Consider the following 14,367-nt stretch of genomic DNA (forward strand, 5'->3'; position numbering starts at 1 on the left):
CGGTAGTATTACTTTTTATAGCAACGCTTTTGGCCCACACTTGACAAATTACGGTTGTCTGGTCGATATATTGCCACTTGAAGCCAAACCACCGGCAGACAATGCACTCATTGCTGTTTTTCTTGGGAATTACTTCTTCCTTCATTTGCACCTTCTTTCTCTCGTATTACTACTCGCACAGCTCTGCTAGCGTCACAGCTAACGATACCCATGCTGCTACCTCTTTGATGTGTGAGGGCGTATACGTTTGTGACGTATGACGTTGTATGTGACATGTAAGTTTGTGCGCTTGCTGTCTGTGAGAAGGAGAGACAGGAAAGAGCAAGGAGAGCCTGTAGTGTAATTTCCGCAGCTAAAAGCAACTGCGTGAGAACGTATACTCGAATATCACAACATAGTCATTTTGTATATCGCACAGAGACAAACCCGCGATATATCGTTTATATCGATATATTGCCCAGCCTTAATTGCAACCCAGCAATAGTTAGAAACAATTCATACATTGAAGCAGGTTACATTTGTGTGTGGTTTAACGTATTGAATGGCAGTAACAAAAGTTTAACTTTTCTGAAATATAAATTGACTTTTGAAATTCAATAAGAGGTGTTTGCTTAAAGAAGACACCTGCACTTGAGAAGGAGATACAAAGTCAAATACAATGTCTAAATGTTGGTGAGTTTGTCTTACAGGCAGCCTGTAAATCCCAGAAGTCGTCATCAACCCCAACAAGAAACATCGCCTCAGGAACCTGAGGAACCTGAGGAGATCCTCGGCTCTGATGATGAAGAGCAGGAGGATCCTAATGACTACTGCAAAGGTGAGTCCTGTCTTCTTTATTTAGACCATTGATAATTTTTCTGTTATGAAGTGTCTGTACATTCTATAGATTGGACACCATGATTTTGGCTTTATTGATCTTCTTTATATTTGTTTATTGTTTATTTTTTCAAGGGGGCTACCATCATGTAAAAGTAGGTGACCTTTACAATGGAAAATATCATGTCATCCGGAAACTGGGCTGGGGCCACTTCTCCACTGTGTGGCTTTCGTGGGACATCCAGTACGAAACTTTATTTTTGCAGTGATTTAAAAAAAAAAATGTTTTGCACAATCTTTTACAATCCCCATATGAGGCAAAAACACAAGTCTTTCCCTTTTGTGTGAATTAAAATTCTTGAAAAACTGTTATACGAGGTGGTTAATAATGCAAACAATGGGATTAATATATTCCGGCAATAAAGCACTTTAAAAACATCTAACAACTGTCAATAACTCCCCCCATTTATGTGCTGTGACCTGCATATTAACCAAACTGTAGTGAAATTATTATTGTAAGAGATGACACCACCAAACTAATTTTCTGGCATCGTGACACATCACTATGCTCAGTGCTCCTCTGACCACTACAAGTGGCTAGCTAAAAGCCAGCTTGAGCTGCCACTAACGTTGGTTTGCCATCCGCCATAAAACCAAGAAGAAGCTTGAGCTGCTGTTGCTGTATTGCCTCGGAGTTTGAAAAAGGTAATTCTATTGGTATTTGTATTGCTCCAGTTGTAGTGTAAAAATGCTCATTGTCATTTCTATATTATTATTTATTTCACTAACTGCTTCTTTGCTATCACTTTTATGATCATATTTGTACATATCGTATGTGCTGGTGTTGTTCTATTGTTGTTGTTGTTGTTTTTATTGTTATTGTTGTGTTTGCTGTTGTTGTTTTTGTCTCTCTGTCTAATCCCCTTCTTATCCCCACAATTTCCCCCTCTGTCTTCCTTTTTTCCTTTTTCTATCCCCTCCTGCTCCGGCCCGGCTGCACCAAATGATAATATAAATACATTTAATAGAGTCAAATTCAAATAAGGCAACAAGAGAAGTATCCTACACTTCTCTTTTTTAAAGTAAATCTGAACAACCGATATGGGCATCTACATCAAATATATGATTTGCCTGAGAAGCTGGACAGGACAAAAAAAAAAAAGAAGGTAATTCTAGGTTATAAATGATGGACCGCACCTGTTTAATAGGAGGTTCAGGCATCCAACCTTGGTTCAATAGGATGGTTCAAAATGTTGGTCAACCATGTTGACCAACATTGAAAATCCACAAGCTACCAACTTGACAGTTGACTGTATGTCTGTCAACAACGCAGCAGAACATTGCTAGAAAACATTTTTTATCTGAGAAATGAGGATTATTCTGAATTTAGCAGCTCTAGAAAGAAATAACTTCCCATCAGTCGGCATTTCAGTGAGCGCAAACTTTGCAAGTAACTGTTTTGTTTTCTTTTTTTAAATGTTTCGCGCTAAGCATCAATCGCCTTTGCTCTCTTTGAAATAAACACCCCCACGAAAGGAGTTTCGTAATACTTAAAGTGAACAAAATACTGTAAATATTACATGTTATAATGAATGTGTCTGTTACTACATTACATACATAGTTACATTTACTGTGTATAAAACGGTGATGGAGGTTTTTGGATGTTTTTTAGAGCGCTTTATTGGCAGAACAGACAGTATTCCCATTGCCTGCGTAGCAGTTTTTTACAATATAGAATACACAGTAAAGGGAAAGACTTGTTTGTTTTCTCACATAAAGATTGTGTAGGATGGGCAAAATAAAAAGTGCTGTTCCCCTTTAAATAAGATGCAATTAATCACAGTAGAGCAATGTAAAATCTTACAGTTTATGCATATTTGTCCTGTACTTGCAGGATGAAGAGGTTTGTGGCAATGAAAGTGGTAAAGAGTGCAGAGCACTACACAGAAACTGCTGTGGATGAGATCAAGCTTCTCAAGTCTGTAAGTAAACAAAGTTGAGGTTTGTTGAGTGTGTTTGGCTCTCGTGGAATGTTTTTCATGACCACAATTAAAAAAAAACAGACATCAGCCTTCCATGTGCTAATTCTGGTTCTTTGTGCCCAGGTAAGAAACTCAGACCCCAATGATCCTAAAAGAGAGATGGTGGTTCAGATGGTGGATGACTTCAAAATCTCTGGTGTCAATGGAACTCGTATCCTTTATAGCTATTTATCACCCACTTGACCCATCCTGATGTTTATCTTTTTTGATCTGATTAATGGCATCTTTAACCTTACCTCGCCCTGAAAGAGGTTTTAAAATGTATGTTATTGAAGGGTTGCATCTTTAGTTGCATTATTATTCACATAAAGAAACAGTAGGAGTCAATCTCTAGTTGTACTACTTAACTATCAGTGACCCACAAGGAACATTCAATATATTCAGTCATAAAAGAGAATATTTCTGTTGGATTTCATCTTTGTAGTGTAGTGTAAATAAGTGGTTTTCACGTACTGGGCGTTTTAGTATTTCTGGATGTATGTGAAAGCTAAAAAAAAAAAGGGTTTCTTGAGCTGTAATGTTTTTTATTTGTTTAAAGTTATTTCATGCAGTATGTATTTTTTTCCTAAATGTTTCACACAAGAAAACTACAAATGAACACTGCTTTGGACAATATTAAGTCAGACAATGACACTACAGTGCTATGTTATACATCTTTTTTTAACCAAAAATGCGTTTCTATCGTTAGGCGTACTTTCCGAAAAAAGATCAAAAACCACTGGTTTAATGTCACTCCTTAAGTAGGTGAATGGCTACAAACCTCAGCATGTACATTATTATTATTATTTTTTTTTTCATACTTTGTATTGTTATGATCTCAAACGTTTTCCATTCAGATGTTTGCATGGTATTTGAGGTTTTGGGACATCACTTATTAAAGTGGATCATTAAATCCAATTACCAAGGTTTGCCCCTACCTTGTGTAAAGAGCATCATCAAACAGGTAGCTACGCACGCTCACATGCGCACGCACACACACACACACACACACACACACACACACACACACACACACACACACACACACACACACACACACACACACACACACACAATGTGCAAATGACTCATGTGCAAGTGTTTAAGGATCAGGTTACACTTGTTTTTATGACCCACATACTGCCCTATTCTGCATTTACCATTAATGGGTTTAGCTAGAATTTTAAACAAAGGCAAACCAACTTCATTTGATTAACTGAAAGGGGCAACTTTGCTTCCAGGTTCTTCAAGGCCTGGACTACTTGCACACAAAGTGTGAAATCATCCACACAGACATTAAGCCGGAGAATATTCTGATGAGTGTTGATGAGCCTTACGTTCGCAAGCTGGCGGCAGAAGCTACAGAATGGCAGCGGTCAGGGGCGCCGCCTCCCTCCGGCTCAGCAAGTATGAGACACACTTCTGATGCATACAAACTTAATATGTTGACAATGTTCCAACTAACTGTAATTTGTTGTTTTACAGTAAGCACTGCTCCTGCTCCAAAACAGGTATAAATTTGTGTGCCTCGTATCATTTTGAATATTGGACTATTTAATTTCTCCTTTATATGCACACACACACACTGACATGATTATATATGTTCCTCTTCAACAGACAGTCAGAATGTCAAAAAATAAGAAGAAAAAGATTAAAAAGAAGCAAAAACGACAGGCAGCAATGCTTGAAAAGTGCATCATGGACCTGGAGGAGATGGACAAGACCACAGAGCTACAGGAGGAAGATGAGGAGGGTGATGAAGAGCCATTGTCTCCAAAGGGTCGGGCTTGTGCTCCTCTCAGACAGATGTCCATGCAGGATGTGGGGAACGAAGATACAGAAGGTAAGTAACAACGTGAGGGGAATTAACTGCTTCATTTCCTTATTTGCCTTTTTTTCCCAAATGTTATCATAATTTTATTAAAATAATGGTGTCTCTGGTGTGAATCATTGGAAAAATGGTTGTCCTTTTCTGCCAGAGAGTAGTGTGAATGCAGATGTGTTGTCCGAGCTGAACTGTAATGGCCATGTGGAGGTGGTGCAGAGACCACCGTGTTGGAGGGAGGAGGACCAACATAATGGCAACACCGGGACCTCAGAGCAGTGTGTTGTTCTGGATAAAAAACACCAGGAATTTCCTGTCCACTCCATCTGCAATGGTTTGTATCCTGCTGAATTTAAGGAGCTGGACACTGAAATTGAAGGTGCTCACTGCAGTGGGGTGACAAGAGCAAGACACTTTCCTGCTGAGCTGGAGGAGGGAGCGTTAAAACTGAACATTTGTCGGGAGGTGGGAGAAGATAGGCCTGATTGTCAATATAGAAGCGACGAAAGTCTGCAAAACGGTCAGTCCGACAAAGCAAGTCACAATTTTTACAAAAACGAGTGGTGGTGTTTATTGATCCACCTAAAATTTACAGCATTCATATTTCTCGAGCTTTCTCTTATCTGTCTGTGCTTTAGACAAGTTAACAGCAGGATCCCTGCTAGTTAACCCCCTTGAGCCAATCAACGCAGACAAGATCAAGGTCAAGATTGCCGACCTGGGAAATGCCTGCTGGGTGGTAAGTTGTCTGTTCATGAACTCAGGGCTTTCCTGATCATCCTTCAAGCCTTATAGACAAAGACACGTCCAGTGCTATTTATACATCGCAATAAGGAATGCTTACTATATCTGTCCTTTTTTGCTTCAGTACTAATGATGCAAATGACTTACTGCTCGACAACATTAGGTATTGGGGCAAATGGGCTTGTTTGTCACACACCAACCCGAGTTTAAATTACTCGTAATATAAACATTTTAATGGATTAATGTCTCTTGTTTTCATGTGAGCATTTAAGCTACCAAGCTGGCACCAGTCAAGTCTGAGTTTATCAAAGTGAATTCATCAATCTCGGTTTTCCGATCATTTTAATTCAAAATGGTAATGCTAATAAAGACCTATCCTATGCTATCCTAACTGTTGGGCGTTTTACTGCGGTTATTCGTTTTACCGCGGTTATTATTACTATTTATTAGAGCGGCGAATCTTTGGGTGTCCCACGATTCGATTCAATATCGATTCTTGCGGTCGCGATTCGATTATATATCGATTTTTTTCGATTCAACGCGATTCTCGATTCAAAAACGATATTTTTCCGATTCAGAACGATTCTGTATTCATTCAATACATAGGATTTCAGCAGGATCTACCCCAGTCTGCTGACATGCTAGCAGAGTAGTAGATTTAAAAAAAAAAAAGCTTTTATAATTGTAAAGGACAATGTTTTATCAACTGATTGCAATAATGTAAATTGGTTTTAACTATTAAACGAACCAAAAATATGACTTATTTTATCTTTGTGAAAACATTGGACACAGTGTGTTGTCAAGCTTATGAGATGCGATGCAAGTGTAACCCACTGTGACAATATTTTTCTTTTTTTTAAATTTTTTATAAATGTCTAATGATAATTAATATCAATGAGGTATTTTTAATCACTGCTATTCTGAAATTATAACTAATATTGGTACTGTTGTTGATATTATTCATTTTTGAGATATAAGTTAAATTTTTTCGACCCAGCTCATACCTCGAAAAACTCATATTGCGAAACAGCCCCCCAAAAACACCACCATTATAACACATTACTTGCATTTTCTTTCATATACAGTATATAATTTATAAGTATATACAGTGAAGAAAATAAGTATTTGAACACTCTGCTATTTTGCAAGTTCTCCCACTTAAAAATCATGGAGGGGTCTGAAATTTTCACGGTAGGTGCATGTCCACTATATGAGAGATAAAATAAAAAATCCAGAAATCACAATCTAGGATTTTTTTTACAATTTATTTTTGTGATACAGCTGAAAATAAGTATTTGAACACCTGTCTATCCGCTAGAATTCTGGCCCTCAAAGACCTGTTAGTCCGCCTTTAAAAGTCCTCCTCCACTCCACTGTATTATCCTGAATCAGATGCACCTGTGTGAGGTCGTTAGCTGCATAAAGACACCTGTCCACCCCATACAATCAGTAAGACCCAAACATTCAGCATGGCTAAGAGCAAAGAGCTGTCCAAAGACACCAGAGACAAAATTGTACAACTCCACAAGGATGGAAAGGGCTACGGAGAAATTGCCAAGCAGCTTGGTGAAAAAAGGTCCACTGTTGGAGCAATCATTAGAAAATGGAAGAAGCTAAACATGACGGTCAATCTCAATCGGAGTGGAGCCCCATGCAAGATATCACCTCGTGGGGTCTCAATGATGCTAAGAAAGGTGAGGAATCAGCCCAGGACTACACGGCAGGACTTGGTCAATGACCTAAAAAGAGCTGGGATCACTGTTTCCATGGTCACTGTTGGTAATACACTAAGACGTCATGGTTTGAAAACATGCATGGCACGCAAGGTTCTCCTGCTTAAACCAGCACATGTTAAAGCCGGTCTTAAGTTTGCCAATGACCATTTGGATGATCCAGAGGAGTCATGGGAGAAAGTTTTGTGGACAGATGAGACCAAAATTGACCTTTTTGGTTTTTGGACGAAGAAGAATGATGCGTACCATCCCAAAAACAACATCCCTAGTGTGAAGCATGGGGGTGGTAGCATCATGCTTTGGGGGTGTTTTTCTGCTCATGGGACAGGACGACTGTACTGTATTAAGGAGAGGATGACTGCAGCCATGTATTGTGAGATTTTGGCCAAAAACCTCCTTCCCTCAGTCAGATCATTGAAGATGAGTCGTGGCTGGATCTTCCAACATGACAACGACAAACACAGCTAGGAAAACCAAGAAGTGGCTTTGTAAGAACCATATCAAGGTTCTGGAGTGGCGTAGCCAGTCTCCAGACCTAATCCAATTGAAAATCTTTGGAGGGAGCTGAAAGTCTGTCTTACTCAGCGACAGCCCAAAAACCTGACTGATCTAGAGAAGATCTGTGTGGAGGAGTCGGCGAAAATCCCTCATGCAGTCTGTGCAAACCTGGTGAAGAACTACAGGAAACGTTTGCAAACAAAGGCTACTCTGCCAAATATTAATGTTGGCGTTTAAATACTTATTTTCAGCTTTATCACACAAATAAATTGTTAAAAAATCATAGATTGTGATTTCTGGATTTTTATTTTTAGGTTCTCTCTCCTACAGTAGACATGCACCAACCGTGAAAATTTCAGACCCCTCCATGATTTCTAAGTGGGAGAACTTGGAAAAATACCAGGGTGTTCAAATACTTATTTTCTTCACTGTATAGTTCAGTGCTTTTAAAATATGTTTTGTTATGCCCCACCAGGAAGAAGAAAATGTTTTACCCCCACCCCCTCACTCTCCACCTTGACTATAAATTGTATAATTTGTCTATACAATTGTTATAACTGTACCTCTGCATAACATTGTAAGCTTATTAACATTTCCTCGTCTCCCATCGTGGTTACAGTGAAGCCAAGTGCTACATACGCATATATAGTGCTATATACACATAAAATCTTACAATACATCAAACGTGTTTCTTATTGCATTCAAAGAACAATTTTAGAAGGATATAATAAAAATTAAAAGGCATTAAACACATTTGGCTTATTTGTTGTTGCAGAAAAACGTTTACAGTTTTTCGTATTATATATACTATTGTATATAGTATGCCATAATCAAGGATTAGGTTAGAATAGAATAGAAAGCTTTTAATTATGCTTTATTAAATGATTCATGATTATTGTTGGTCTGCACTTAAAGACAAATACAATCATTTGTAAATACTAAAAAACTATAGCTAAAAGTACATAGATAAGACATGTAGCAGGCAAAACACACATTGTTAAAGATAAAAAACAAATTGTTGTAATTTTGTTACAAAATTCCTTCGTTTCTCTTGCATTAGTTTGCGCTATGTGGGCATTTTTAACTCCGCTAGCAATTGGCAACAACTCACCAGCTGTGTGCGCGTCTACGTGTTTATATGTGCACAACACTGGAGCAGTTTAACTATGTTATGAGAGTAGCATATGTGTGTTTGCGTGAACAGAAATGTGTTGGGTGAGTGGCATCGTGAGTGAGTAGGCGAGTGAAGAGAGAGAGCGGTAGTGTGTGCACTGTATAGTAGTAGAGTGATGAACGGGTCTGGTTGTGTCCTGCAAAACTAATAATAAAGCAACCAGATTGTCAAGAATCGGCGGCCTCGTCATTCTGACCCGAAAGCAGAGCTTAGCAGACCCATTGAAAAATGAAGAGTGTTACTCATCGGCACTGGCGAGAAAGTCTACCCTGTTCTCCTCGGATGCGGTCTAGGAGCCGAACAGCAAAAAAGGTGTAATAACTACAATATTACCTGTCCCTTTTTATAACTCTTTGTGCCGATCTGAATGCCTATTATTTAAATGTTTACCAAAGTTTGAAGCAAAGTTGGTAATAGCAATCTCCATCTTTGACAAGGCATATTTTAAAGCAGAACATACAGTGCAGCGCCTCCCTGTTTAAAGAATCACTGTTAGCAATAGTTATGAAGCCCAAATACCTCCAGATTGCACTTCACGAACCGTCTATTAACCAGTAGAATTGCCATTTATTGCAGTCATCCTTTCCACACTGTTTTTGCTTGTGCTTTGCGCTTTGTGTGTGCGTTTTGACACACTCAACATCATGCACTTTGGTTCTGTACGTCATCGCTGTACAGCAGCATGCGTATGGATAAGAAGTACCAGTATTTTTCAAAGGCAGGGAGTATAGTAATGTTTAAAAGTCATTGGTACCGTGGTACTTTATTAGTATTTAGTACCGGTATTGTGTACAACCCAAATCTGGATATTTGTCCATCTATTAATGAATCGCCCATGTTCTAATCGTGATGCATTGGCGAATTGTTTATTTTCTCACCTCTATTGTTAGCACATTTTGAAAAGTCAAGTCTTTTGAGTGCTTTTTACCAGACATGCTCGCTTTGTTGGCATGGAAAAAAATTCACCCACGTCTTTTTGCCCGCCAATCGTTAAAGCTGGTGCCGTTTAATTGTATGTGAATATAATACTGTTTGGTTTCACATGAATCGGTACCCAGTAGTAGTGACAGAATTTGCTCGGCACCAATAAATGTACCGTAGGTACCCATCACGAGTTCTCCTTTACTGGCAAAATCTTTTTAGACCAACAACAAGATATATATATATATACACTAGCTAAAATTTGGGCACAATTTAAGCTAACAAAGATATTTAAAACACATTATGATGCAGTTTAGTTTACCATTGCAAAAAAACACAAACTAAAAAAACAATATTTTTGCCAAAGCAGTTTTGTGTTAGGTCTCTTAAGATTGTGTTGCTCTACCTATTATACTGTAATGCCCTGGGTGTTGAGTTTTCATTCTTTATTGCATTCTGTCCACTGTTTTTGTCTGTGTCAAAGATAAATGTTTTTTTGTTTAAATTTTTTTTCCCTCACTTTTTCTCAGCACAAGCACTTTACTGAAGACATCCAGACACGACAGTATCGGTCCTTAGAGGTACTCATCGGTGCTGGTTACAGCACACCTGCAGATATCTGGAGCACAGCCTGCATGGTGAGAGACTGGACCAAACATTAGTAATTGCATGTCACAAAAGCAAAATCAATATTTACCTAATGCACCTTGACAATGTCTCTACAATAATTCAGATACAAACAGGATGGTTCTTGTACTTCAGGCCTGTTGTGCTCCCTAAATGCTTGTGTTGATGATCATATTGTTGTTGCTGCAGGCCTTTGAACTTGCCACAGGAGACTACTTGTTTGAACCACATTCTGGCGAAGATTATTCCAGGGATGAAGGTATTATTATGCAGACTCACATTTGGTTTTTGATTTTGAAATTGTGAAATATTACAGCTGTGTTTTTGAATATGCGTATTAGTTTAATAAGACTAATATTGCATTGAGGGAATATTTGTTCAGAATATGAATACATTGATCAGAGATTATAGTGTAACCATGACAACATGTGACATAACCTGACACGTAGTGTAAATGTCACTGTTTAATCTTAAGAGCACATACAGAAATGCTTAGTAATAACAGGCTTCCCACTCGTCCTCAAAAATACTTGTAATTTCCAGTCATTGAACACATGAAAAATGGGGAAAAAGGTAATGGTTTTGTTATCCTGGAAAATTATCCAATGAATGTAGTTGTCAACAGAGTGAGATGTGCACAGAGACCACAAGAAAAATGAGGTGCACCCTTAAAATAATAAAAAAACGCAGTGTTTTGAATTACTAGCATTTCTTATTTATGTTGTTTTACCTAAATAATTTGATTTAACATGACTGAATAAGCATTACAGTTTGTTCACTTCAAAATCAAATACAAATAAAAAGACGTGGCCGGTTTGATTAAACGAGAAAAATGGGCAGTCATAGATGTGTGTTTTCCTCCTATTTCAGGAGTGAGTGACAATGTCTGGAAAACAATCCTAGTTCAAAAGTGAGTAGATGAAGTTCAGGGTCCGGCTCGGAGATGTGTCAGGAGAAAAACATAGGGCATACTCCAAGTTTTGCAGATGATATTTGGCTGTTAGCACAAGGTTTTTTAGCCCTTAATAGTCACGGGCATAGAAGAATCACAGATTGGCTGCTTACAAAGAAGAAGAGGATGTAGCTGTATCATGGCACATCACGTTAGAGTAACCAACATAGAAACAGCTCTGTAAACACTTTCAAAGAATCTTGTGTACTAGTGTATGACGTGATAACTTGTCTCTGTGTTAACTGAAAATGTCCTGGAAAAATTAATTTCCAGAAAACAGTGGAAATCCTGAATAATTGTGTGATGAGTGTTATTATTCCTGTGGGTTTTCCCACCTCTAACCCTTAATACCGGAGACAGGGCCATCGTCTCGTCTTCACCCTACATCTTCCTCATCTTTTCATACTGCACGTCTCCTTAATCTGTGCTTGCTTTTATGTTAATTTTGGATCAACGCCTATGCTCATTGTTTCTTTACTCACTTGATTCTGCTGCAGCATGTCAGGTACGCGTTTTGTTTATGCATACTTGGAAGTTTTTTGTGTTTTTTTACAGGCACTTAACTTGACATAACATTACAACAACTTTTATTCCTGCATGGTTGGCCCTTAACTTCTTGTGTAACATGCTGTTGTGTTTGTCTCTGTTGGCTATATATTTATGTGCATTAATCCCTAATTCAAGATATTTGGTTTCAGTCCATTGCTTCTGTTTTTTGTAAGCACATTTTCGCTTGCAAATTTCAAATGATCTTATTTCATTTATTATAATTTTTTATGCTCAAGCATATTAAGATAAACATGCCATTTCATCAAACTGTTAACATTTTTATTTGTGATTTCACATGTTCATCAGTTTAACCTTAAAGGGATTATACCTGTGTCATAACAAGCAACTAAAGTTGTAAGGTTGTGTCAGCAGAAGGTTATTTAAAGCAGTTCTGTTCAATTGGTAACAATGTTTCTGCCATTACAACATCAAGGCTTCCATACATGTGCAGCTTTTCATGTCAGGCTGTCATCATTCATTGTCCAGCATTCCACATGACCGTTTGCCATTTCCTCTTCTTTCCACGTCCTTGCTGAATCCCTTTCATATTGCTCTACCTTCTGATGGGCCCTGTCTCTAGACCACCTTGCTCTCATGATTGAGTTGCTCGGTAAAATTCCTCGCCACTATGCACTAAGTGGGAAATACTCACAGGAATACTTCACAAAAAGAGGTACGCCAGTCCTCTGTCAATGGCCTACTCTGGGGATGGTGGACGGGAGGAAAATGAGGGGGAAGATTCAACAATACAAACCCGTAACAATACTTGTCTAATGATTTTGCTAAATTTTACCATCACAAACATTTGTGATGGTGTGTGCTATTAGTCTCCTCTTCCTCAGCCCTCTACCTAGACACTGCGAGTAGGCCAGTGAGCGAGACATTTTCTCATCAATGTGTTTGTTGTGTTGTCTGTCTTTCTCCTTTTGCAACTGTATGCGGCACCTCTACCGTGTAGACCATATAGCCCTGATCATTGAGCTGCTGGGGAGTGTCCCACGCAAACTCATAATGAACGGCAAATATTCCAAGGATTTTTTCACCAAGAAAGGTAAATGTATTGCAATTATATAAAATGTTTTTCTCAGCCTTAAATTATTATATACCATAAATATTCTTTATAATGTGTGGTTAAACAATATATAGAGGTTTAGCGATGTGACTATATTGTTACAGGGTAGACCATCAGAACTTGATTTAACTCTGAATTTGACCTAAGATGGAAGAAGATCCAGTGGTACAACCCTTGACAACTACTTTTTGAAGTAATGTAATAATAATGTTCAACATTTACTTAGGAGTTACTTCTACGCTATCACTCTCAAGCTGCTTTTCCGTCTTAACACACCATCAGCAGCTTTTTTCATATTTATATTGGTAAATGTCCATTTAGATATTTTTACATTCTTGGCTGGTGTTGGAATCATTCTGCTTCAGTATGGTGCAGACTAGCCGTGATATGCTTCAATTGCTTCACAAAATTAGCTACATGCTGTGTCATGTTTTTGAGGATTTCTTTATTATTCAATGAATATACCTCACATTCAGTATCTTCCTTTCCTTGGTTGGAAAACAAAGTTATGTTGATCTTAAGCAATAAGGTAAGGCTCGCGCATAAGACCATATGTTTTCGTCGGATCACCCAGGATTCACTGTGGCATTTGCTACTCCAACAAAGGGCGAAGATGCTTGTAACTCTTAATTTTTGCCTGGAACTTAAAACAAAGCACTTAGCTTAGAGACTGCTCTTTTCTCAAAACACTTTTAATTTTAAGTAGTACTGTCATTTATTTTTGAGTTGTTTTGGCTGTGTGTGTCACAATGGTGTTAGTATGATAAGCTAAAGAGGAAATTTATGACAACCACAATGCTAAATGAGCTAATTCCCGAACACAAAGGGGTGTTCAAGAAATTTTAGAGGAACTGTACCCTACGGGTGCTCCCACCGCCAAAAACACGCGTCTGGGGATAGGTTGATTGGCAACACCAAATTGGCCCTCGTGTGAATACATCCATCCATTTGTTACCGCTTATTCCCTTGGGGGCGCGGGGGGCGCTGGTGCCTATCTCAGCTACAATCGGGCGGGAGGTGGGGTACACCCTGGACCTCATCGCAGGGCCAACACAGATAGACAGACAACATTCACACTTACAAACCCCGTTTCCATATAAGTTGGGAAATTGTGTTAGATGTAAATATAAACGGAATACAATGATTTGCAAATAATTTTCAACCCATATTCAGTTGAATATGCTACAAAGACAACATATTTGATGTTCAAACTGATAAACATTTTTTTTTTTTTGCAAATAATCATTAAGTTTAGAATTTGATGCCAGCAACACGTGACAAAGAAGTTGGGAAAGGTGGCAATAAATACTGATAAAGTTGAGAAATTCTCATCCTACACTTATTTGGATCATCCCACAGGTGTGCAGGCTAATTGGGAACAGGTGGGTGCCATGATTGGGTATAAAAGCAGCTTCTATGAAATGCTAAGTTATTT

At 38.4% G+C, this 14,367-nt stretch overlaps 1 protein-coding gene across 6 annotated transcripts in view; it reads left to right on the plus strand.

The window, feature by feature from the left end:
- The window catches only part of srpk1a (SRSF protein kinase 1a), a 31,410-nt gene that overhangs the window by 9,756 nt on the left and 7,287 nt on the right, over positions 1-14,367 (plus strand). The window contains exons 3-16 of one of the 6 annotated variants that reach the window (XR_009807151.1): positions 678-817; positions 952-1,060; positions 2,711-2,798; positions 2,922-3,009; positions 3,695-3,801; positions 4,079-4,244; positions 4,323-4,348; positions 4,455-4,680; positions 4,817-5,182; positions 5,301-5,401; positions 10,263-10,370; positions 10,549-10,618; positions 12,819-12,911; positions 13,037-13,125. Coding sequence is in view for 5 of the 6 variants with exons in the window: in XM_061903529.1 (XP_061759513.1) it covers positions 678-817; positions 952-1,060; positions 2,711-2,798; positions 2,922-3,009; positions 3,695-3,801; positions 4,079-4,244; positions 4,323-4,348; positions 4,455-4,680; positions 4,817-5,182; positions 5,301-5,401; positions 10,263-10,370; positions 10,549-10,618; positions 12,441-12,533 (1,688 nt within the window). In the remaining variant the exon portion in view is untranslated. Of the gene's footprint in view, positions 1-677; positions 818-951; positions 1,061-2,710; positions 2,799-2,921; positions 3,010-3,694; positions 3,802-4,078; positions 4,245-4,322; positions 4,349-4,454; positions 4,681-4,816; positions 5,183-5,300; positions 5,402-10,262; positions 10,371-10,548; positions 10,619-12,440; positions 12,534-12,818; positions 12,912-13,036; positions 13,126-14,367 lie in introns of all 6 variants that reach the window. The other 5 variants (XM_061903529.1, XM_061903530.1, XM_061903532.1 and 2 more) reach the window with 5 other exon arrangements.

The sequence above is a fragment of the Nerophis ophidion genome, linkage group LG06 (genome assembly GCF_033978795.1).
Source record: "Nerophis ophidion isolate RoL-2023_Sa linkage group LG06, RoL_Noph_v1.0, whole genome shotgun sequence".
Classification (NCBI taxonomy): domain Eukaryota; kingdom Metazoa; phylum Chordata; class Actinopteri; order Syngnathiformes; family Syngnathidae; genus Nerophis; species Nerophis ophidion.